The sequence below is a fragment of the Sus scrofa genome, chromosome 13, assembly GCF_054392235.1.
Source record: "Sus scrofa isolate SSC_HxYL_T2T_F1_AM1 chromosome 13, Sscrofa_HxYL_maternal_Yorkshire_Landrace_v2.0, whole genome shotgun sequence".
NCBI lineage: Eukaryota > Metazoa > Chordata > Mammalia > Artiodactyla > Suidae > Sus > Sus scrofa.
This window is the reverse complement of record NC_139395.1, coordinates 28,635,293-28,661,353: the sequence shown is the minus strand read 5'-3', so window position 1 is coordinate 28,661,353 and position 26,061 is coordinate 28,635,293. Positions and strand designations below refer to the sequence as shown.

The following is a 26,061-nucleotide window of genomic DNA, read 5'->3' as shown; positions in this document are numbered from 1 at the left end:
TGAATGGTTAATGAACATTCCAAAGGACCTGAAGTCATCGTTCTGAACTGCTTCTTCTTGAGCTTGAACAGAGTAGAACAATGGTTAGTAGTGGAGTAATTATGCCTGAAATGTACTGGAAATTGAAGTTCTTAATTTATGTTGAAGACAGCTGTCATAGACTCCTCAGGGTTTGTCTGGTAGGCCATTTGTTGGGTTGGTACTTTGGGGAAGGCAGATTTCCTGCATTAAACATGTGGAGACCTTACCGTGTCTCTATACTGAGGGTGCAGGAATTGTTAGGGAAGATAATTGGGTAAGAGTTGGCATCCACCAGCTGAAAAAGATCTTAACAATTCTGATGTCAAGAGATCTCTTGCCAGGACCTTTTCAAATTCTTAGTGATTAATGAGGCTTCTGAGATGGGATGGAGTTACTGGCTTGGAACATGATCAGTCCCTGGAAATCTTTAAACCAGGAAGAGATGATTCTAGATCTCTTTGCTTTCATAGTAGGAGAAGGAATTTCGGAATGTTGAACATCAAGAGCATCCTTTTATGTCATCCTCTCACTGCTGACAGATTGTTATGTTCAGTTCTATTCTAAAAGCTGGGTTGGGTAATAGGTGGATTGTTTCTCACCTCATATAACCTCAATTGTTTGGCCAGAACTGCTTGTTTGGGGGTTTCTTTTCCTTCTAACTTTAGGCTAATAGAAGAATTATATCTCAGGGCCTTTTCCAGTCTGGTGTCCTATCTATATCCCCCTTTCTTTGTGAACATCAGATTTAATGTTGACTGAAAGTCTTGGATTCAATTCAGTAAACAAATTATTGAGCATCACCCTGTGCACTGAAGGAAGGGAGCACATGGTGGAGAAGGAGGAGAGGAGAAAATACAAAACTGGGTGGGACATGTGGTCCCTTTTTTCCTAGGGGCTCACTTTGGGCAGGCAAACAATTACCTACCATCTCAATACAAAGTAAATATGGTAAATATAAATTACATGAAGACAGCCTAAGGATGGATGAGCTTGGGGGTGTGGACTTTGGTCCGATTCTGGTTATAGACGAATTTGGGCATACTCAAGATGTCCTGCCATTCAAGATTGCCCTGAGAATACAGCTGATTGGGAATTTAGTCTCATCTGTTTACACCTGATGGATGTTGTTCTTGTTGGTCCTCATCGATTTCACTTTCCCAGCTGCAATCATCCCCTAACCCGTACTTCGGGATACCCCTCGTTATTAGGGCAGAGTTGAAATTATAACTTAAATCTCGTTAAATGTAAGATAAAATTTATCTTAGTTTTGTAATTTAAAATAACACACTAATTAAATCTTGTCCTCTGCTATCTAATATGAAATTTGAAGTTACTTTAAAGTTGGGTTCACTTAACTGGCCTCTTCCTGATCTGAATATCCTAAAATGGTTGGGATATGTCCCCTCCCACTCTCCAAATTTTGTAGAGGTGAGCATGTTCCTGGTTTTCCATGCTCAGTTAAAAGAGAACCATGTGATCTAATTAAACAGGACCTTTTTTTGATCCGAAAATGCAGTCACTTTTCTGATAAGATGAAGTTGGCATCCTTATTATTTTATATTATGTTTGCTGAAGTATCTGCTGCTTGGAAAGAAGTAGGGAGGAAGTCTAGATGGGGAAGTTATTTACAGATCTCTAAGAGTTCAAGAACTGCTTGAGCTAGGGGAAAATATCTGGCCCAAACCATCCCAGTCCTGTTAAACATGCTATTAAAAGTGTTCTGGGAGGAGTTCCCTGGTGGCTCCACAAGTTGAGGATCCCACATTGTCACTGCTGTGGCTCTGGTTACAGCAGTGGTGCAGGTTCCATTCCTGGCTCAGGAACTTCCACATGGCACAGGTGCAGCCGAAAAGAAAAAAAAAGAAGAAAAAGTGTTTTGGGAACTTCACAGAAACCTGTAACCAGAAAGACGTACATAGTTATTTCTTTGCCTATCAGACCTTTGCTGTCTGTGCCCATGCCGGGACCTAGGAGGCTGAGGGTCTCCATGAAGTAGAATTTCTTTGCATTATATTTCTTTAATCACTGTAAGAAATTTGAGAAGCACAGAGAGTTACTTTAAAACGAACATTTACTATTCATACCATGCTTAGGAATAACTCCAGGAGCACTTGCTATATTTCCTTGTAATCTTTTAAAAAAATTGTATGCTTTTCTTCCCCGCTCTCTTTAGGGCTGCACCCACAGCATAAGGAAGTTCCCGGGCTAGGGGTTGAATCAGGGCTGCAACTGCTGACCTACGCCACAGCCACAGCAGCGCCAGATCTGAGCTGTGTCTGTGACCTACACCACAGCCAGAGCAATGCCAGATCCTTAATCCAATGAGTGAGGCCAGGGATTGAACCTGCATCCTCATGGATACTGGTCAGGTTCTTAACCCACTGAGCCACAACAGGAACTCCCTGCCTTGTTTTTTGTCGTCTTTTGTCTTTTTAGGGTTGCACCTGCAGCATATGGAGGTTCCCAGGCTAGGGGTTGAATTGGAGCTGTAGTCTCTGGCCTACCCCACACAGCAATGCCAGATCTGAGCCATGTCTGCTACCTACACCACAGCTCACAGCAATGCCACAAACTTAACCCACTCAGAGAGGCCAGGGATCCACCTGCATCCTCATGAATACTAGTCAGATTTATTTCTGCTGCGCCTTGATGGCAACTCCTAATCCTTTGTTTCCCAGTTTGATTGGTGGACTTCTTTGGGCATCTCAATGTTAACATGGCTAAAACAGGACTTTTTATTTTTCTTACTCAACTTGCCTTCCTCTCAGCTTTTGTCTTTCCCATCTATTAACCTAGTCTTAGCTGCCATCGTCTCTTGCTTGGACAATTGCAGTGGGCTAACTAGGGTTCTTGGCTTTGACCCTTGACTCCCTCTACCGTTCCTAACAGTGCATCAAAAGGATCTTTTCAAAAGCTCTGTCGCATTTGTCTGTCCTCTGCTTAAAGCCTTCCCATGACTGTCTAGAATAAAAAGTCCAAAATCTCTCTTCTTAGTCTACAGAGCCCTATAGAACTGGCTCCTGCCATCTCTCGAACTTCAACTCATGTTACTCTGTCTTTGCACATTTTGCTCCAGCCCACACGGGCTTCCTTGCACAAAGCAGTGCACTCCCACTCAGGGACTGGATACTTACCTCTTCTGCTCTTCTGACCTTGGCTCATTCCTCAGGTCACTCAAATGCTAACCTTATTGGAGAACCCTGCTCTGCCTGTCCTAAAATAGCAACCCCAACACCTTTAACCTTTTGCTGTTTGTCACTGGTCACCACCTGATGCACGTTTTTGTTTGTGTGTGTGTATTCTTCTTTTTCTAGAAGATAACCTCTGGGCACACAAGGGCATGTTTTTTTTTTTTTTTTTTGTCCAGCCTGGAGTCCTGGGCATGTAACAATGCTTGGCTCCCAGTAGGTAATGAATAAAGGTTTGAAAGCACTCTCTGCCTGAAACTTGGACCAGCTATATAGAAGAAACACCTTGAACAATCCTTTCTCCTCACTATCTGTCTGACTTCCAGGACCAGCTTCTATTGAGATGGACTTCCAATTGGGAGTCTATTCTGGGCTAGGGTTGGTGGATGACACCAGCCCATTAGGAAGAGTGGAACAAGTCACTAAAGATCCCTTGAATATTCATTTCTAATTCATTTTTTTCGCATGTGCTCTTATCTCAGTTTTACATGTCTATTTTGATGTGAAGTTTACTTTTACAAATGTCCAAGAAAACAGGACTCTGTCTTACGATTTGAGGTAATACTTACTTTGAAACAGGCTTGAATCCCTTCACTTTTATATTCTGAGTCAAATGTAGTAGATTTTTGTTGTTGTTCTGTGTGTTAATGAGAAGGGCAATCGAAATAACACCTACCCCGAGGGTGTTGCTTTTTCTGGGTGAGGGAAAGGCCAGGTTGTAACCTCTGGCATTTGCATCAGCCCCTGGATGGAATTAAGCCCAGAGCATTTGACGCTCAGTCTTCAGCCCTTCAGCTTCGTGACTGGTATTTACGTGCAGCTCTCAGATCACCTATTAGTTTCTGCTGCTCTGCAGGAAGGGGAAACTTTGGCTACCCTTTCTCTTTACAAATGCTGTGTCTCTGGTGGTACCATTTTCCCTTCTCTTTTTCCATTGCTAGCAGAAAATGACATTTGGTGCTGAAAGTGATATGGCAGGTGGTTATGGACAAAGGCCGTGAGGGCCGGTCATGCTGCCGTGTGTCACTAGTCCTGTGAAAGCAGTGGCAGGAGTTCAGTCACAAGAGGGGATAAATATTTGCCTCCTCACAAGTCTGCTGCTGTGCCGCTGCTATATTGGGACACAGCCTCCAGGGAAACACTATCTTTGCCGACAGACGAGGTTTTCAGAGCTACCTCAAAGGACCCCTGCCACCGTGAGAACACTCTGCCCCTGCAGGATGTATTTAAGAGTGTCCCTTTCCGTGCCGCCATCCACTCCCGAGGAGCGGGTGGGAGCACCGGCTTGGGAGTCAGGGCTTAGCTCTGCTACCTGGGTGGGGTGGGGCCGGTCACTTCCCTGCTCCTCCTTCCTCCCTCTCCTCCACTTGTTTCTCTCCTCCCCCTCCTCCCCCTTTCCCCCCTCTTCCTCCACACTCCTTACCCTCCCCTCCCTCCTCCCCTCCCACTCCCCCTCCTCCCCCTCCTGGCCCTCCTCTCTCTCCCCCTCCCCCTCCTTCTCCCCCTTATCCTCCCCCTTGTCTTCCTCCCCCCATTACCCTCTCTCTCTCCCTCCTCCCCTCCCGCTCCCTCCTTCCTCTCCTCCCCTCCCACTCCCCCTCCTCCCCCCTTCCTCTTTCTTCTCCCCCTCCTCCCCCTCCTTCTCCTCCCCCCCCCCGCTCATCATTACCCTCTCTCTCCCTCATCCCCTCCCACCCCCTCCTTCTCCTTCTTCTCCCTCTCCTCCCGCTCCTCCCCTTCCTCCTCTTCTTCCACCTCCAGCCACAGTTACCGACGCCTTAAAACAAAAGCACCCATCTCTGCAATCCATCTCTATAATTCTCTGAAGTTCTCTGCTTGCACCAAATGCAGTGTGTTTCCTCGTTCCCCCAGCTCTTGGCAAACAGAGCTCTGTATCATCTTACAGAACACGCCATTCCCCTTGAGTCCCAGGGCTCCACCAGTGCTCAGTCCTCTTGAGGGTGAAGGGCTGGGAGCCAAGGAAGACCCAGAGGACTTGGCCACCAGGAATTTTATTTACATTTACAACAGCAGAGGCCAGAGTCATGTCAAAATAATAAGAGCTTTGGGCTATAGTCCCCAAACTGCAGAGCAAAAAAATGCCGTTTGCATGGAACAGAACTTTCAACTCTGAGACTTTTCTGAAACTCTTCCTTTATTTACACTCCTTTAGTAGTAAACACAACAAAACAAAAAATTGTTCTGGAATTATTTTTCTTTTTTTAGAGGTGAGAAGAAACAGAAAATATATTTTTTATATTTACTTTTAAATTTTTTAAAAATTAAAATATAGCTGATTTACAGTTTTATGCTAATTTCAGCTGTACAGCAAGGTGACTTAGTTATACACATACATACTTTTTTATACTCTTTTCCATCATGGTTTATCCCAGGATTTTGGATGTAGTTGCCTGTGCTATGTACTGTAGGACCTTGTTGTCTTATCATTTATTTTAATGTGAAAAAGCATTGGAAAGGTCATGGGCTTTCCTCATGAAGATTGTACATACTTAATGGGAAAAATACCAAGTGCACACACATCTGCAGCATGAGTCATCTCTCCCCCTCTCTTTTCTTTTTTTCTTTTTAGGGCCCCACCTGTCTTCATATGGAAGTTCCCCAGGCGAGGGGTTAAATCAGCTGCAGCTGCCGGTCTACACCACAGCCACAGCAACACCAGATCCGAGCTGCATCTGCGACCTACACCATACCTTGCGGCAACGCCAGATCCTTAGCCCACTGAGGGAGGCCAAAGATCCAACCTGCATCCTCACAGACACTACACTGGGTCCTTAACCCACTGAGCCACAGCAGGAACGCCACGTGTTGTTTCTTCTCTCTCTCTCTCTTTTTTTTTTGTTTTTGTTTTTGTTGTTATTGTTGCTATTTCTTGGCCGCTCCCGCGGCATATGGAGGTTCCCAGGCTAGGGGTTGAATCGGAGCTGTAGCCACCGGCCTACGCCAGAGCCACAGCAACACAGGATCCAAGCTGCGTCTGTGACCTATACCACAGCTCACGGCAACGCCGGATCGTTAACCCACTGAGCAAGGGCAGGGACCGAACCGGCAACCTCATGGTTCCTAGTCGGATTCGTTAACCACTGCGCCACGACGGGAACTCCCACGTGTTGTTTCTTAATATGGCTCCTGGTTTCTCCTCTTGGATAATGAAGAGCTGACAGCATTAAACCTTGGTAGGTGACCAGCCACTGTTGCAGCAGATCACTGTTCCTGTTAGATTTTTGGGATGTGCTGTCCGCCCTGCACCATAGGCTGCATGCTGTCTTTAGCTAACCCCAGCACCTGAAAGGGAAACTCGTCCTGAGCCATCTCGCTGCTTATAAGATTAAAGGGACTCTCTTTCTCATGGGAGACTCAGAATAACCACATCCTTACAAGTGTTCCACAGGTGATTTTTGTGGCCCTGCCCATGACATGTGGAAGTTCCCAGGCCAGGTATCGAACATGTGCCACAGCAGTGACAGTGCTTGGTTCTTAACCACTAGTCTACCAGGGAACTTCATAGACAATTGTTTTAAATTCAAAATGTACTTCAAATCTGTATTATTTTTCCCAGTGTGAGGAAGGCAGGGTGAACTGTCATGCAGCAACTCAGTGTGGCCTTGGGGAATTCTGCCTGACGGGCAGCCCTCAGACAGGTTGAGTCTTGCCTTTATTTTCAGAAGAAACTGAGCTTTGCCTTCATATAAAAGGTTTCATGGTCATGGTCCCTAGGCTGGAAGAGGCTGTTACGCTGCTGGCAGCTACTGGGTGGCTCCCATCAGGAGCTCTGGTGATGGCAGGAGGCATAATTTTCAGGCAGTGATGTTCTTGGGACATCTTCCTTGACCTCTGTCTGCAGAGCCAGGCCTCTGCTGGGGACTCTGATTTATAAGGAGCACTCAAACATCCTTGGAAATATAAGGCTATGGGAAAAGCATATTTCCAACTTGCTTCACATGAGCCAAGTCAGTAGATGGAAGGAATGGCCAGCGGCTCAGGGAGGAGTGTAAGTGGGAGAGGTGGACAGGACACCTCCAGGGGCAATAATTACAAATGTTCCACCTGCCTCCAGGGGTTTGAGTTGCAGGTCTGGGACAAAGTTGAATTTCTGAGGATTGTGGAGGAGTCAGAAACTGAATGGATAATGAAGATGTGGTACTTACATACAATGGAATATTACTCAGCCATAAAAAGAATGAAATAATGTCATTTGCAGCAACATGGATGGACCTAGAGATGATCATACTAAGTGAATTAAGTCAAACAGAGAAAGGCAAATACCATATGATATCAATTATATGTGGAATATAAAATATGACACAAATGAACCTGTCTACAAAACAGACTCATAGACACAGAGACAGAGAACAGACTTGTGGTTGCCAAGGAGGACGGAGGTGAGGGCAGGAAGGATTGGGAGTTTGGGGTTAGCAGATGCAAACTAACATATATAGGATGGATTAACAACAAGGTTCTACTGTATAGCACAGGGAACTGCATTCAATATCTTGTGATAAACCATAATGGAAAAGAATGTGAAAAAGAATGGGTACATACATGTAAATATCTGAATCACTTTGCTGTACAGCAGAAATCAACACAACATTGTAAATCAACTATACTTCAGTTTTAAAAAGGGGGAAAAAGTTTACTCAAGCAGATGTGCACATCATTTAATGGCAGCAAAGTGATCCCTGAAGTGAAATCTTTCTTCTGAAATCTACTGATGGCATTTTAGATATTAGATGTGTTCAGTGTTTGCAGCAAACAATGCAGGTGTTATTCTCGGAACAGGCCCACTATTGTTGGTTACCTACATGCTTGACTTTGTGTTAGACATGGTGTAAACGCCGTAAGGTAGTTTATGGTTTCCATGTTAGATCGTATGACCTTCCTTTAGATGATGGATTATTTTTCTCCAGCTGGGTTTTCAGTGGTTTCTGCATTTAAAAAGCAAGTATGGTGGAGAAATCAGGCAGCAGAGGAAATGGAGATGATGGCATTGAATCTGAATCCGTGGCTGGGGAAGCTACTTAGTGTCTATGCGTGCACACACCCCATTCATAAGTAAATGTGGTTAGGAATTCCTGTCGTGGCTCAGTGGTTAACGAATCCAACTAGGAACCATGAGGTTGCAGGTTTGATCCCTGGCCTCGCTCAGTGGGTTAAGGATCTGGCATTGCCGTGAGCTGTGTTGTAGGTTGCAGACGCGGCTCGGATCCTGCGTTGCTGTGGCTCTGGCGTAGGCCAGTGGCTACAGCTCCGATTTGACCCCTAGCCTGGGAACCTTCATATGCTGCGGGGGTGGCCCAAGAAAATGGCAAAAAGACCAAAAAAAAAAAAAAGTAAATGTGGTTAGAAGTAAAATAAAACTAATTTTCTTTTTGTGTATGTGTCATTTTTTCAGATGGATACTAAGTTATCAGGATATCAAGTCTTATGAAATTGAGCCCTTTAGCTGTTTCTTTTGGTCAGGGGATGCCCAGAGTCAGTAAGGGTCCTGGGAACCAACTCATTTGGGGGGGGGGGTCTTACTTCATAGTGATAATGACAATTTCTATGTATTTTGCATTAAAATGGGTCAGGTGCTCAAGTACCAAGTAACAGTCCCCTGGCGGATTGTTTGAGAGAAACTAATGCTCTTCCTTTAGATGTTTTTTATTCTCCTTCATACTCCTGCATTGTTCATGAACCATCACATTGGTCTTTTTTTTTTTTTTTTTTCATTTTCGATGCACATTTTTAAAAATTAAAGTATAGTTGATGATACTGGTCTTTAAACATGAATAAACTTGTTCTCTCTTGTTTTCTTCTTTCAGAGAATGGGTTGACCGAGCCCCATCTCTTCATTTTCTGAGAGTTTTAATTTGTCTGAGGCTGCTAATGAGGGATCCATGTTACCAGGTTGGTTGTAAAAAATACATTTTTTTTTTACTTGTTTGAAGATGAAATAAAACAAAAAAGAAAAGAAAACTGGCGGGGAGAGTTACTGTTGTGGCACAGGGGAAAGAAATCAGACTAGCATCCAAGAAGTTGCAGGTTCGATCCCTGGCCTCGCTCAGTGGGTTAAAGATCCAGCATTGCTGTGGCTGTGGTGTAGGCTGGCAGCAATAACTTTGATTCGACCCCTAGCCTGGGAACCTCCATGTGCCTTGGGTACAGCCCTACAAAAAAAAAAAAAAAAAAAAAAAAAAGGCAAAAATACCCCGAACTGGTGGGCTTTTCTTTGAAGCAGAGCATGGTAACTTTTTTTTTTTTTCCTCTCTCATACAACTCAGTAGCTTCCAAATTTGGGAATTATCTCATCTGCTGTTTAAAATGCCAGGAGAGAAGTGATCTGTTTAATGGGGACAAAAGCATCTGTATATTTCTACTGCATTATCTATGGGATTAAGGGAGCTGACCTTCTTGTCTGTGTTTTCATTATCTCCTGGATTTTAAACCATAGCCAGTTCGGAGAGGTATACACTTGGCCGAACCTTTGAGCATGTTGATGCCAAGCAGCTTACTAGGTCAGAGTTGGCCGTGACAAGTGGCAGCTTCCTCGGGGTCTCCAGAGGCAGCCGGGTGGGGGAAGGGTGGAAGGCAAGGCCAGCAGCTTCAGCAGCCGCCCCAGGACCAGGTGTTTCCTGAAGTCCAGCCTCAGACCTTGAGTGAGAGGTGAGCAGGTGAAGTCAGGAATCCCCCTTCCCTCACTAGTTAAATGTGCTGCCTCCAGTTTAGTGCTGCTCAGGTTTTAAAGTACAGAGGCATTACCAGGAAATCTTGTAAATGCAGCCGTGAATTCATTAGGGATACACTGAGGCCCAGGATTCTGCATTTCTGTCAAACTTCCAGAGGATGCTGAGGCCCCTGGTTCATGATCTACATTCTGAGTAGCAAGAATGTAGTCCTTTATGCTGTTAGAGTTCGAATTTCATTCTTTGACGTGTAGCTGTCCAGTTTTCCCAGCATCACTTATTAAAGATCCTTTCTTTCTTTTATTGTATGTTCTTGCCTCCTTTGTCAAAGATTAGATATATGCATGGGTTTATTTCTGGGCTTTCTATCCTATTCCACTTATCTATATTTTTGGTTTTGTGCCATTACTATACTGTTTTGATTGCTGTAGCTTGGTAGTATAATCTGAAGTCAGGGAGCCCAATTCTTCCAGCTCCATTTTTCTTTCTCAAGATTGCTTTGGCTATTCTAGGTCTTCTGTATTTCTGTACAGATTAAAAAAATTTTGTTCTAGTTCTGTGAAAAATGCCATTGGTAATTTGATAGGGATTGCACCGAATCTATAGATTACCTTGCATAGTATAGTCATTTTGATGATATTAATTCTTTCAATCCAAGAACATGGTATATCTTTCCATCTGTTTGTGTCATCTTCAGTTTCCTTCATCAGAGTCCTAGAGTTTTCAGAGTATAGGTCTTTTGCCTCTTTAGGTAGGTTTATTCTTAGGTATTTTATTCTCTTGATGAGATGATAGATGGGATTGTTAACTAACACAACTTTGTAATTCAACTATACTCCAATAAAATCAGAAAAATCAAGACTTGGAAAAGGAAAAAAAAAAAAAAAAAAAAAAAGGAATAAAGAACGTAGCACTTTAGCCGGGAAGCTCTAAAGAAAGGCTTACTGAACACTTTACCAGGACCTTGAAAGTCATTCCTTCCAGTCCCAGCTGCTAGATGGCTGTTTCTATAATGCAGAAATTCTTAAACTTCTAGTACATCAGAAACGCTGGAAGACTTAAAGAGGGTTGGGGGCCACCTCCACAGTTTCTGAGGAGGGCCTGAAAATCTGCATCTCTACCAAGTTCCCAGGTGATGCTGATGCTGGTCAGGGGACCACAGTTTGAGAACCACTGCCCCAAAGCCTCCAAATTGCTAATTAACCATTATTGTTTCTGCTTGCCAATGTTAAATATTTACAAAGTGTTCTACTTATTCATACATACTTCAGTAATTTTCACAAATGATTTTTTTTTCCTAAGAGGTGTCTCCTTTTATACCCTGTCCTGATAAGTTTGCTGGGATGTTTAGACTACTCCGAAGATGTTTTATTTTGGATTCAACTTTATGGAGGAGTTATTATTTGAGTCAGAAGCTATTTCCTTTCATTACCCCTATAGCCGTCTTTTCCAAACATGGCACTTATAAAAATAAGCGTTTTGGTAAGAGCAGCTACACAGCTGCTCTGATTTTTGAGTTGCCTGGCATTCATGGTGGCTTTAGCCTTTCCCCATTCTGCATCCTAAGCTGGCTTTGTGCTCTTAGAGTTTAGCCAACCACAATCATCTAAATATGTGACTTGGGACATACTCCCAGTGGCCTTCTGTCCTGGGTGCTCACAATTTTCCAGGAGTTTTCCTTTTCTCCTAGACCACCCACACAGAGCTGTGGGTGGGGGGCAGGAATGGTGAAGGTGGGCCCTGCGTTCCACCGCCTGGATCAGATCTGTATTGGCTTGCTGTTCCCACTTCACTGTTAACAACCCTCCTTGTTCTCTCCCAAAAGGCCCCAGTTTGGATAAGAACACTGTGTATATGCTATTTAAATTTTTTTTTTTAATTAAAGTGTAGTCGATTTAGTGTTTTATCAATTTCTGCTATACAACAAAATGACCCAGTCATACATATACATATATATATACATTATTTTTTAATATTTTGTTTATTTATTTATTTATTTTGTTTTGGGGGCCGCACTCGCAGCATCTGGAAGTTCCCAGGCTAGGGGTCAAATCGGAGCTACAGTTGCCAGCCTATGCCACAGCCACAGCAACATGGGATCGGAGCCACGTCTGCAACCTACACCACAGCTTGTGGCAACCCGGAATCTTTTAACCCACTGAGCAAGGCCAGGGATCGAACCCGCATCCTCATGGATACTCGTTGGATTCGTCTCCGCTGAGCCACAACGGAACTCCCTAGACATTCTTTTTTTCATATTACCTTCCATCATGTTCTGTCACAAGAGACTGGATATAGTTCCCTGTGCTATACAGTAGGGTCTCATTGCTTATCCGTTCTAAATGTACTAGTTTGTATCAACTAACCCCAATCTCCCAGTCCATCCCTCTCTTCCTCCCTTCCCCTTGACAAGCACAAGTCTGTTCTCTATGTCTGTGAGTTTGTTTCTGTTCTGTAGATAGGTTCATTTGTGCCATGTTTTAGATTCCACATATAAGTGATATCATATGGTATTTGTCTTTCTCTTTCTGGCTTATTTCACTTAGTATGATAATCTCTAGTCACATCCATTGTATATATACTATTAGTAAAAGTATTCATGGAGGCAGGTGGATGGAGTTTTAGCAGGAAATCTAGGTTTCTGACTAGGAGAAGTTAGCAAAATATTTGCCTTAGAGACGTTCTGTTTGCTCAGAGAACTGAAGGCTCTTGTGTCATACTCTGCTAATCCTCATCGAAAGTGTTGGCCTTTCTTCATCTAGTTCTTGATGGGCTGGAATAGGGTTGCCTGAATTGCTCTCTGAAGAATTCATTGACCTCTTTGTTTATGGGGTTTTAAGTCCCAAACATGTATTAAACCAAGTCTCCCCTAGATTTTGAGTTTTTCTATTAAGGGGATGCTTCCTGAGTCTCTCCTGCTGGCACTCTGTCCACAAAGAAGAGCAGTTGTTGAGTATCTGGGTTGCCAAGAATTTTTGGCCAGGGTCTTGTAGCAAAGCTGAGGCTTGCTATGACCGGTGCCAGTGGGTGTCAGCCACCCTCGCCTCACCAGGCTGCCCTCCACTCTGGTCGAATCCTTCTATTGCAGGAGCCATGGCAGCTGTTCTAAACTATCTCTGCCTCTCCCCCCGAGACCCCTCCTAGCCCTGGCACTCTCATCAGATCACAGCCTCATCTGTTTTACAGGCAAAACTGAAGTCATCCCATAGGACCTCACTGATTTTCTTTGCTGCATGAAATATTTCAATTATTGGGCAGCTTTACTTCCCTTCTTGTGTCCAAATAAATCCTTCTCCTTCTGGCTAAGGCTCAGTCTTCCATCTGTTCTCCTTGTTAATGGCATCAGTGACTCCCTTACTATTTTCTCTTACCATTAAATGCCCTTTTCTTGACCCAGCTGTAGCTTCAAGCCTTCATCTCACCTTCATTTCTACTTCTATGGAAAAGTCAGGCTATATCTCTGGAACACCCCCTGCCCCCACCTTTTTTTTTTTTTTTTTTTTTTTTTTTTTTAGAACTGATGTGTTGTATAACTTTTAACTGAATTCTATGTACAAGGTTTTCTCTGGAATTCACTTATATCAACTATAGTGTGCTGAGTCGGCTGTCATTTCTTGACTGGTTGCAAGCTGGTGACTTGTAGATTGGATCCTGCCTGCCACTGTACAGAAGCTCTGGTAGTGCTTCATGGGGGTTCCAGCAAGAAAAGAGTGGAAGGAATGAAAGAGAAGTCATTTTTTAAATTTAATTTTTATTTTTTATTGGGATATAGTTGACTTACAATGTTGTGTTAGTTTCAGGTGTACAGCAAAGTGATTCAGTTATACATACACATGTATCCTTTATTTTTCAGATTCTTTTACCCTATCGGTTATTACAGAATATTGAATAGAGGTCCCTGTGCTATACAGCAGTTCCTTGTTTTTTATCTATTTTACATGCAGTAGTATGTATCTGTTAACCCCAAACTCCTAATTTATCCCTTTCCCCCACCTTTCCCCTTTAATAACCATAAGTTTGTTTCCTAAGCTTATGAGTCTGTTTCTGCTTTGTAAATATTAAGTTCATTTGTATTTTTTTTTAGATTTCACGTTTAAGTGATATCATATGATATTTGCTTTTCTTTGTCTTACTTCACTTGGTATGATCATCTCTATGTCCATCCATGTTGCTAAAAATGATATTATTTCATTCTTTTTTATGGCTTAGTAATATTCCATTGTATATATGTACCACATCTTCTTCATCCATTCCTCTGTCAATGGGCATCTAGGTTGCTTCCATGTCTTGGATATTGTAAATAGTGCTGCCATGAGCATTGGGGTGCATGGCATGCATTTTTTTTAATTAGAATTTTCTCTGGATATATGCCCAGGAGTGGGATTGTTGGCTCATATGGCAACTCTATTTTTAGTGTTTTAAGGAACTGCCATACTGTTTTCCTTTGTGGTTGCACCAATTTACATTCTCACCAACAGTACAGGAGGCTTCCCTTTTCGAGAAGTCATTTTTGAAGTTAAAATTGCTTAGTTTTCCATAATTAAAGGAAGAGACATGTTTGGAGGTTTCAAGTGTAGTTGGAGCCTAAGCAGGATAAAGATAAAAGGCCACATGGACTCCTTACAGTGAACCCCTTATCCTTCATACTTATCAAGGATAAAGAGAAAAATCTTCAAAGCCACTGAATTGTGTTTATGATGTCTTTTCCTTGTTAGGAAAAGACAGCAGAGGTGAGTGGTGTTATCCCTCCCTCACACTGCCAGCCTCTTTAGCAGCCATACCCTTTACCACCTGCTCTTCCTCATCAGGTTTTGTTTTTCTGTATTATTTACTTGCTGCTTTTCTTAACCCTGCTTTCCTCAGTGTTAACCCCACCTGAAGTTCTTTTCTTTGTCGTCTTCTTCCCCAAGCTCTTGGCTTCAACTCTCAGGTTGCTGCTGTTGTTGTTTCTCACAAGCACATATCTCTAGCCTCAGACTTTGCCCTTTATTTAAGTCCCAGCTTTCCAGGTTGGGCATCCATCCTGATGACACAGTAGCATAATGGTTCATAAAGTGTGATCAGGCAACCATTATGGGTCTCCGAAACCCTTCGAGGGGTTCCACAAGGTCGAAACCATCCTAATAATAATGCTATGATGTTATTTGCCTTTTCACTCCCACTCTTTTAGGAGTGTGCAGTGGGGCTCTTCAGAGGCTTCAGGATATGTAGTGATGGCATCCTCGTGACTGATGGGACAAATGCTTGTGTGCTCTAGTGTTTTAAAATGTTCTTACCTTTAATTTCTAATATGGTAAAAATAAAAAGATATAACCCACAGAAAAGGAAGCTCTTTGGGACTCTCAGTAATTTTTTCTTTTTGGCTGTGCCCTTGGCATGTGGAAGTTCCTGGGCCAGGGATCAAACCTGTGCCACAGCAGTGACCTGAGCTGCTGCAGTGACAATGCCAGCTCCTTAACCTGCTGAGCCACCAGGGAACTCCTCTCAAAAATTTTTAATTTTTTTTTTTAATTTCCAAGTGTTTTGGTGTGAGCACAGGTTGGAAAAAGAATTTCCAGACTCATAGCAAGGTGCAGAGAAAGGAGTTTATTGAGATAAGAAATGCTGCTGGCACAGTGGCCAACTTCCTGGTGATCAGGGAGAGCCAGCCTCCAATGGAAGTTGACTGCTTCTTTTTATAGCCAGAGGGTAAGGGAAAGGGTGGTAGGGCTTTGTTGAGGGTCTGAAACTTTCCTCATCCCTGGTAAGAGCCTGCTTGGGTAAGCCATCTCTTTATTGAGAGAAAGAGAGCTTGCTGGGGCAGGCTTCTTCCTTATTGGAAGAGAGCCAGGCCTGTTGTAACCGTCAGCTCCAGGTTTTGTTCATTGGCTTCAGCTTTTGTGTTTGAGCTGATATGCTGCGGCTTGAGTTCTACATAAAAGAGTGCAAAGGCCAAAGAGTTGGGAGATCCCGCTGTGTGCCTGATGCTCAGTAACTTCACAGGGGCCTCTTGGTCCTCCCTCCCCTCCCACCTGCAGAATCAGCTCCTGACGGCACCACCTCACCTCCAGACTCCAAGGCAGGAAGCTTTTCCTCAGCCCCTACAAATACTATATACCAAGAAGAGTAGTTACTATCACACTTAGAAAGACAAGTAAAGGCCAGGGTGTGGGGGGCCTTCAAATGGAGATGGAACGATAAGCAATGTGGGACTGAGGATGAGCCGAAGAACGGGGAGGTCAGGGTGCAGTGCCCTGCTCTTCCCATTGTGCACATCCCAGGCGAGCATACCTACGGGCACGGAGGTTTTGTGCTGTGATGGAAACAGCACTATCCTCACAACACCCACGTTGGCCTTGCAGGGTGCTCCACTTTTTTATACATAGTTTTTATCAGTATTATATTATTGCATCTTTTTTTTTTTTTAAGAGGGAGGCTCTGGGAATAGGCAGAGTAAGGATGTTTGCTCACATTTTGCTCATTGAACTGAAGTTCGGGTTGAGGGGGACTTTCTCTGGGTCATTAGGCTCTTAAGTGCAGAGCCCAGGCCCATGACCCTCGGACCTCTGTAGGGGGAGAGACTGATGTTAGGAAGGGGCTTGGGAGGCACTGCTGGAGTCTGAGCACACCGGTCTGTTTGCAGTTCAGATCATCAGGAACCAGAACTTCCAAGTGTCTTCTGCCTCCACAGGGGCATTGGGGAAGATGTTTGTTTAATAGATGAAGGCTAAGTGCTTGAGTACATACAAACCCCCTTTCCCGTCCTATACTTTATAATTTTGTAGCATTTTATTTAAATATAGTCGATGTACAATCTTGTGTTAGTTTCACATGTACAGCAAAGTGACTCCATTATACACTTACACACATCCATTCTTTTTCAGATTCTTTTCCCATATAGGTTATCACAGAGTATTGAGTAGCGTTCCCTGTGCTGTACAGCAGGGCCGCATGGACCATCCATTCCGTATGCAATAGTGAGCACAGGCCCCTTTCTATACTTTATAACAGCACTTCTCAAACTCTGGTCCCCAGGTGAGGTCAGTATCCTGTGAAAAGAAGGGCGCTGCAGTCAGTGACATTTAGGAAAGCTGCCCACTGGTTCTCCTGCTGGGGACCTAAGGGCATAGCAGTACATTAAAGCTCTGAGGAGTTTCAGTCTATGATAAAATCATGTGTTACACTCAGTTTAACCTATTGTTTGATCCTGAAATTTTTTTTTTTTTTGAAATAGAATGCCTAGTACCACCCATTGCATGGAATAAAATGAATATTTCCAGGACATAGTTTGGGAAACAGGGACTTAGTTTCATATCATCCACATTGCTTATTGGATAGGTAATGTCAAGGGAAACATTAAAAATTGACTCTGACCAATCACTGACCCATTATTCCTTCTCTGGTGTCTTCACCCTTCCAAGCTTCCGATTTAAATCTCCTTCATGTCAGTGATGGCAGATTTCAGTTTTGTGCCCTTGTCTCATTCGTGACCTGGATTTGCCAGCACCTGATGCCCTCTCTGTTCCCTTTCTCCCCGTGGGTCTGCAGGGGTAGGTGCTCACACCACTTCTAAGACGGCCGGCTTCCCCACACCTCTTCCCACCTGCCCCCAAACCAGCTTCCCACTCCAGGTCACCCCAAGACCAGAGGAAAGTCCTCACGGCTGATTCGGATCAGCCCTTGTTCACACGCTATCCTCAGGCCTGCCTGGCCAAGTTCAAAGTCAGGCTCATGTCCAAGTCCTCCCACGGTTGGCTCACACTCTGTTTTTCTAACATAACTCCCAACACTTCCCCTCATGGAGTTAGGGAAGTGCTTTTCACAGTTGTGGAACATCTTGATGTTCTTTTTACGCAAGTTCTGTGTTCCTTGGAGCCTGCTGTTGTCTTTGCTTGGAATCCCCTTTGTTTCCCCCTCTTCCCCCGTGTTTTCTCGGCAGATCTATCCATCCTTCTGAGCCCGTGCAGAGGCTACCGTCCTTAGGAAGTTTTCCTTAGCCCTCTCAGAAGATGATTGCATGTCTGTCCTCTTGGGTGTCATAGCACCTCATGTATAATTTTCTTATAATGCTGACCAAATTCTGCTTCTTTTTTTTTTTTTTTCTGGCTGCCTTGTGGCATATGGAGTTCCTGGGCCAGGGATCAGACTGAGCCACAGTTGCGACCTATGCCACAACTGCCACAATGCCAGATCCTTAACCCACTGTGCCAGGCTTTGGATCATACTTGCGTCATCCCAGCACTCCAGAGACGCTGTTGGGCTACAGCAGGAACTCCCTAAATTCCCTAAATTCTGTCCTCAATTCCACTTATTTGTATGTCTACATATGCTTGCTCATAGCTCAGTGAAGTCAACCTCTGACTTATACGTATGTGTGTCCCCTTCAGAGCCTAACCCGGGGATTTTACTAAACAGGAATGGGGAAAAAAATTGTTGAAAAGATATAAGTGATTGTAAAATGTTGTTTTTATTTTTGTATGTATAAACTGTCCTGCTGCAATTAGCATAATGTATACAGTATTCATAGGTTCTTTAATTAATAGTTCTTCTAAAGTGAAATTGCAATAATGGGAATTCAAATTAGTAGGTAGTCACAGAACTATTTTTTTTTTTTTGTCTTTTGTCTTTTTGTTGTTGTTGTTGTTGTTATTGTTGCTATTTCTTGGGCCGCTCCCGCGGCATATGGAGGTTCCCAGGCTAGGGGTCGAATCGGAGCTGCAGCCACCGGCCTACGCCAGAGCCACAGCAACGCGGGATCCGAGCCGCGTCTGCAACCTACACCACAGCTCACGGCAACGCCGGATCGTTAACCCACTGAGCAAGGGCAGGGACTGAACCCGCAACCTCATGGTTCCTAGTCGGATTCGTTAACCACTGTGCCACGACAGGAACTCCTCAGAACTATTTTTAATTGAGTTATAAATGTACCTTCATTCTTAGTATAAAAAAGGGTTATGTTGTTTCCAAATCCCCTTTGCACAGAATAAGGAGACTTTGACCCAGGAAGCCTTGAGCCCCCGACCGAGCCTCTCCCTAGCTGACCCTTGGCCTTAGGAGCTGCATCCTCAACCTCCTGCACGTCCCAGAATTGCAATGATGGCCAATGTCTGTACTTCCAATAACATTCTCGAGTGCCTGTCCAGTAAGGAGAGAGGTGTCAGTACAGCTTTAAACAGGTCAAGGCCACTTGAAACATGTTTACCCTAAGATCAGTGTCAGTGTGAGTAACCTGAGAGTGTTTCCTGTACGTAGTAGAGTTCCAAACTAGCTCCTTCCACAACTCCACACTCCCAGCCCTCTCTCTTTTGTTAATTATTATTATTATTTATTTTTTTAATCTTTGGCTGTGCCTGTGGCATGCAGAAATTCCCAGGCCAGGCACCAAACCTGTGCCACAGCAGTGGTCTGAGCTGCTGTAGTGACAATGCCAGATCCTTAACCCACTAGGCCACCAGGGAACTCCTTTCTTTCTTTTCTTTTTTCTTTTTATTGATGTCTCTCTTTTTTAAAAAGTTTTATTGAAGTATAGTTGATTTACAAGGTTGCGATAATTTCGAACTCCTCTTTCTTAATTAGCACTTTGGGGCAGTTTCAGAAGTTTCATGCAATGCCTTCTTGTTGGGAATTGATTTTAAAGACCTATATCAGAGGGCATTTTCCAGTGATTATCCTTACACTTGTTTAGGGTGTGGGTTTAATAAAGACCATTAGCCAAATCATTTCAAGGAGAAACCCTGTGGTCTAGTCTAGAGCAATGCTTCTCGAGTTTTATTGGGTGTGCAGATTACCTGGGGATCATGTTGAAATTCAGTGTGTCATTCAGCAGATCTGGGGCAAGTTGGAGATTCTGTGTTTGTAATCAGCTCAAGATGATTCTGTTGTTGCTGGTCCATGGCCCGCAGTAAGCTGAGGCCTCGAGTAAAATCCTGGGATTCAGTGATGCTGGATTCTAATAGGCTCTGTCCTTGGAGAAAAGTAGGTCTTGGTTTTCGGGTTCGGTAATATTAGGGGGTTGAAGGGAGTGATACCTAACAGCTCTTTTCAGCTCTAACTTTTTAAAAATAATTTTACTGGAGTATAGTTGACTTAAAATATTGTGTTCATTTCAGGTATACAGCAAAGTACATATACGTATATTCATTCTTCTTCAGATTCTTTTCCCATATAGGTTATTACAGAGTATTGAGTAGATTTCCTTGTGCTATACAGCAGGTCCTTGTTGGTTATCCATTTCTTCCATATGTAGTGGTGTGTATGTGTCAATCCCTACCTCCCATTTTATCCCTCTACCCTGTGTTTCCCTTTTGGTAACCATAAGTTTGATTTTGAAATCTGTGTTCTGTTTCTGTTTTGTAAATTAGTTCTTTTGTATCATTTTTAGTTAGATTCCACATATAAGTAATCTCCTATGGTATTTGTCTTTCTCTGACTTGCTTCACTTACTATGATAATCTCTAGGTCCAGTCATGTTGCTGCAAATGGCATTATTTCATTCTTTTTTATGGCTGAGTAGTATTCCATTGTATGTATATACCATATCCTCTTTATTCATTCCTCTGTTGGTGGACATTTAGGTTGCTTCCATGTCTTGGCTATTGTAAATAGTGCTGCAATGAACATTGAGGTGCATATATCTTTTTGAATTATGGTTGTCTCTGGATATACGCCCAGGAGCAGGATTGCTGAATCATATGGAAACTCTATATTTAATTTTTGAGGAACCTCCACACTGTTCTCCATAGTGGCTGTCCCATAGCTCTAACATTTTATGATGATATGGTAGGAAGTAAAAAGAATGAGGCAGGCTGCAGTTGTCTTAATCTCAATCCAACTTTAATATTTATTAGTCTTTTACCTTAAATGTGGTATGAATGACCAATAGGGGAGTTTTCCTTATTCATATTAGAATGTAGCCCTTCAAAAAATAATTGTAAACTCATGACTTCATTAAAAAATTGCATATAAAACACATTCCTCCCCCTCATCTTTCACGTATGTTCTGTTGTTTTTATTAGGAAATACTCCATAGCTTGGGTGGGATTGAAAACCTAGCTCAGGTAAGTGTTCTTTTGTGGTGATTGGTCTTGCCTTTCCATTTTGTGCTGGTCTTTTCCATGTGGGGCCATGCTTCTGGGCAGAGATTACACTGATGTGTGACAGTGGACAATTTTCTAACCTTAGCTGCCCTCCAAGGAGAGGAGTAGGTGGGATTGGTAAGAGAGTGTGAGGCAGGACACTCATAGGCCAGGGAGGGACTCCTGGCTAATTGGGTTCACTTTACTCAGCCCGTTGAAATGAGAAATTCTGTTGAACTCACCTGCCTTTAGTCAGTTAGGAAAGAAAAATGGGTGTTGCTGGCAGTCCCAAGGCTTCAGCATTGCATACACCAAGTGATTGTTATAAAGATGTTCACGACTTTTTCACACAAAAAAGAATTACTGTGTTCACTAAGATATTAAAAAATAAATGACAATGTGAGGCATGAACTTGACTGCATTTACTTTTCTCTTTTGGTAACTACTGAGGGAAGGTAATGAGATAAATGTATATGCTCAGCTAGTCCAGTGCTTGGTTTTATTAATATAATAAAACAAAATTTTCAGGCATGGCATTGAACCGAAACGGCCCATTCTCCTGAAATCTATACTATGTATGGAAATAATAATTTTCTTTTCTTTTTTTTTCATTTTTTTTATTACTCAAATGAATTTATCACATCTGTAGTTGTATGATGATCATAACAATCTGATTTCACAGGATTTCCATCCCACAACCCAAGCACATCCCCCCACCCCCAAACTGTCTCCTCCAGAGACCATAAGTTTTTCAATGTCTGTGAGTCAGCATCTGCTCTGCAAAGAAGTTCCGTCTGTCCTTTTTTCAGATTCCACATGTCAGTGAAAGCATTTGATGTTGGTGTCTCACTGTATGGCTGACTTCACTTAGCATGATAGTTTCTAGGTCCATCCATGTTGCTAAAAATGCTGGTATTTTGTTCTTTTTGATGGCTGATAATATTCCATTGTGTATATGTACCACATCTTCTTGATCTACTCCTCTGTCGATGGACATTTAGGTTGTTTCCATGTCTTGGCTGTTGAAAAGAGTGCTGCAATGAACACTGGAGTACATGTGTCTTTGCGAGTCCTGGTTTTCTCTGGATAGATGCCCAGGAGTGGGATTGCTGGATCAAATGGTAGTTCAATTTTTAGTTTTCTGAGGAATCTCCATACTGCTTTCCACAGTGGTTGCACCAATTTACGATCCCACCAACAGTGTACTAGGGTTCCTTTTTCTCCACACCCTCTCCAGCACTTATTGTTTGTAGACTTTTGGATGATGGCCATTCTGGCTGGTGTAAGGTGGTACCTCATCGTGGTTTTGATTTGCATTTCTCTAATAATGAGTGATGCTGAACATCTTTTCATGTGTTTCTCGCCTATCTGTATGTCTTCTTTGGAGAATTGTCTGTTTAGATCTTCTGCCCATTTTTGGATGGGGTTGTTTGTTTTTTTGGTATGGAGCTGCAGAAGTTGTTTATAAATTTTGGAGATTGATTGATCCCTTGTCAGTTGATTCATTTGCAAAGATTTTCTCCCATTCTGTGGGTTGTCTTTTTGTGTTGTTTAGGGTTTCCTTTGCTGTGCAGAAACTTTGAAGTTTGATTAGGTCCCATTTGTTTATTTTTCTTTTTATTGTCAATACTCTGATAGGTGGATCTAAGAAGTTGTTGCTGTCATTTATGTCAGAGAGTGTTTGGCCTAGGTTTTCCTCTAGGAGTTTGATAGTGTCTGGTCTTATATCTAGGTCTTTAATCCATTTGGAGTTTATTTTTGTGTATGGTGTTAGGGAGTGTTCTAATTTCATTCTTTTCCATGTGGCTGTCCCGTTTTCCCAGCACCACTTATTGAACAAGTGGTCCTTTCTCCATTGTCTATTCTTGCCTCCTTTGTCATGAATTAGTTGGCTGTAGGTGCATGGGTTTAATTGTGGGCTTTCTATCCTGTTCCACTGATCTATATGTCTGTCTTTGTGCCAGTACACATGGTTTTGACATGGTTTTGATGACTGTTGCTTTGTGATATAGTCTGAAGTCCGGGAGCCTGATTCCTCCAGCTCCATTTTTCTTTTTCAGGATGTCTTTGACTATTCTGGGTCTTTTGTACTTCTAAACAAACTTTAAAATATTTTGTTCAAGTTCTGTGAAAAATGTCCTTGGTAATTTGATAGGGATTGCATTGAATCTGTAGATTGCCTTGGGTAGTATAGTCATTTTGATAATATTAACTCTTCCAATCCACGAGCATGGTATATCTTTCCATCTATTGGTGTCATCTTTGATTTCTTTCATCAGTGTCTTCTAGTTTTCAGAGTACAGGTCTTTTGTTTCTTTAGGTAGGTTTACTCCTAGGTATTTTATTCTTTTGGAGGCGATGGTAAACGGGATTGCTTCCCTAATTTCCTTTTCTGCTTTTTCATTGTTAGTGTGTAGAAACGCTATCGATTTCTGTGTATTGATTTTGTATCCTGCAACTTTGCCAAATTCGTGGATAAGCTCTGACAGTTTTCTGGTAGAGTCTTTAGGATTCTCTAGGTATAGTATCATGCCATCTCCAAATGGCGATAGTTTTACTTCTTCCTTTCCAATTTGGATTCCTTTTATTTCTTTTACTTCTCTGATTGCTGTGGCTAGGACTTTCAGAACTATGTTGAAGAGTAGTGGCGAGAGCAGACATCCTTGTCTTGTTCCTGATCTCAGTGAGAATTCTTTCAGCTTTTCACCATTGAGAATGATGTTCACTGTGGATTTGTCACATATGGCCTTTATCACGTTGAGGTAGGTTCCCATTATGCCCACTTTCTGAAAGGTTTTTATCAGAAATGAGTGTTGGATTTTGTCAAAGGCTTTTTCCGCATCTATTGAGAGGATCATATGGTTTTTATTCTTCAGTTTGTGAATGTGGTGTATCACACTGATGGGTTTGCAGATATTGAAGAGCCCTTGCATCCCTGTGATAAATCCCACTTGATCATGATATACAATCCTTTTAATGTATTGTTGGATATGGTTTGCTAGTACTTTGTTGAGGATTTTTGCATCGATTTTCATCAGTGATATTGGGCTGTAGTTTTCTTTTTTTGTGGAGTCTTTGGTTTTGGTACCAGGGTGATGGTGGCCTCATAGAATGAGTTTGGGAGTATCCCTTCTTATGCAATTTTTTGAAATAGTTTCAGAAGGAGAGGTGTTAGCTCTTCTCTAAATGTTTGATAGGATTCACCTGTGAAGCCATCTGGTCCTGGACTTTTGTTTGTTGGAAGTTTTTTAATCACAGTTTCAATTTCAGTTCTTGTGAATGGTCCATTCATCTTGGTTTAGTCTTGGAAGATTGTACTTTTCTAAGAATTTGTCCATTTCTTCTAGGTTTTCCATTTCATTGACATATAGTTGCATATAGTAGTCTCTTATGATCCTTTGTATTTCTGTGGTGTCCTTTGTTACTTCTCCTTTTTCATTTCTAATTTTATTGATTTGAGTCCTCTCTCTTTTTTGCTTGGGGTTTATCAATTTTGTTGATCTTTTCAAAGAACCAGCTTTTCGTTTCATTGATCTTTTCTTATGGTTTTCTTTGTTTCTATTTCCTTGATTTCTGCTCTGATCTTTATGATTTCTTTCCTTCTACTAACTTTAGGTCTTGTCTGTTCTTCTCTCTCAAGCTGCTTTAGATGTCAAGTTAGCTTGTTTATTTGGGCTTTTTCTTGTTTCCTGAGGTGGGCTTGTATTGCTATAAACTTTTCTCTTAGAACGGCTTTTGCTGCATCCCATAGGTTTTGGAGTGTCATATCTTCGTTGTTATTTGCTGCTAGGTATTTTTTAATTTCCTCTTTGATTTCTTCAGTGATCCATTGGTTGTTTAGTAGCATGTTGTTGAGTCTCCACATGTTTGTGTTTTTTGCAGTTTTTTTCTTGTTGTTGATTTCCAGTTGTATAGCATTGTGGTCGGAAAAGATGCTTGATATGATTTCAATTTTCTTAAAGTTACTGAGGTTGGATTTATAGCCCAGGATATGGTCAATCTTAGAGAATGTTCCATGTGCACTTAAGAAGAATGTGTTTTCTGTTGCTTTTGGATGAAATGTCCTATAAATATCTATGAAGTCCATCTGGTTTAATGCTTCATTCAGGGCCTGTGTTTCCTTACTGATTTTCTGTCTGGTTGATCTATCCATTGCTGTAAGTGGTGTGTTAATGTCCTCTTCTATTATTGTGTTATTGTCGATTTGTCCTTTTAAGGTTGTTAGCAGTTGCCTTATATATTGTTGTGAACCTGTGTTGGGTGCGTAGATATTTAAAATTGTTATAACATCTTCTTGGATTGATCCTTTGATCATTACGTAATGTCCTTCTTTGTCCCTGAAAATATTCTTCATTTTAAAATCTATTTTGTCTCATATGAGTATTGCTACTCCAGCTTTCTTTTGATCCCTGTTTGCATGAAATATTTTCTTCCATCCTCTCACTTTCAATTTGTATGTGTCCCTAGAAGTGAAGTGGGTCCCTTGAAGACAGCATATATATGGGTCTTGTTTTTGTATCCATTCAGCCAGTCTATGTCTTTTGGTTGGGGCGTTTAGTCCATTCACATTTAAGGTAATTATTGATATGTATGCCCTTATTGCCATTTTATTAATTACTTCGGATTTGTTTTTGCTGCTCTTTTTCCTTTCCTTCTTCTCTTGTTCTTTTCTGCCTATAGAAGTTCCTTTAGTATTTGTTGTAAGGCTGGTTTAGGGTTGCTGTATTCTCTCAGCTTTTGCTTATGTGTGAAGGTTTTGCTTTCTCCTCCAAATCTGAATGAGAGCCTTGCTGGGTAGAGTCATCTTGGTTGGAGGTTTTTCCCTTTCATCACGTTGAGTATATCATGCCACTCCCTTCTGGCCTGTAGAGTTTCTGTTGAAAAATCTGCCGATAGCCTTATAGGGGTTCCCTTGTATGTTATTTGTTTCTTTCCCTAGCTGCTTTCAAGATTTTCTCTTTGGCTTGAATTTTGGTCAGCTTGATTAATATGTGTCTCGGTGTATTCCTCCTTGGGTTTATTTTATATGGTACTTGTTGAGCTTCCTGGATTTGAGTGAGTGGTTCCTTCCCTATGTGAGGGAAGTTTTTGGCTATTATCTCTTGGAATATTTTT

General features: G+C 42.3%; 1 protein-coding gene across 19 annotated transcripts in view; it reads left to right on the top strand.

Moving 5' to 3' along the window:
- The window catches only part of NEK10 (NIMA related kinase 10), a 178,728-nt gene that overhangs the window by 39,195 nt on the left and 113,472 nt on the right, over positions 1-26,061 (top strand). For 14 of the 19 annotated variants that reach the window (XM_084990133.1, XM_084990132.1, XM_084990127.1 and 11 more), the window contains 2 exons: positions 9,032-9,116; positions 20,887-20,928. In XM_084990133.1, coding sequence (XP_084846259.1) covers positions 9,096-9,116; positions 20,887-20,928 — 63 coding nt within the window. In that variant the 5' untranslated portion in view covers positions 9,032-9,095. The remainder of the gene's footprint in view (positions 1-9,031; positions 9,117-20,886; positions 20,929-26,061) is intronic. The other 5 variants (XM_084990131.1, XM_084990130.1, XM_084990125.1 and 2 more) reach the window with 1 other exon arrangement.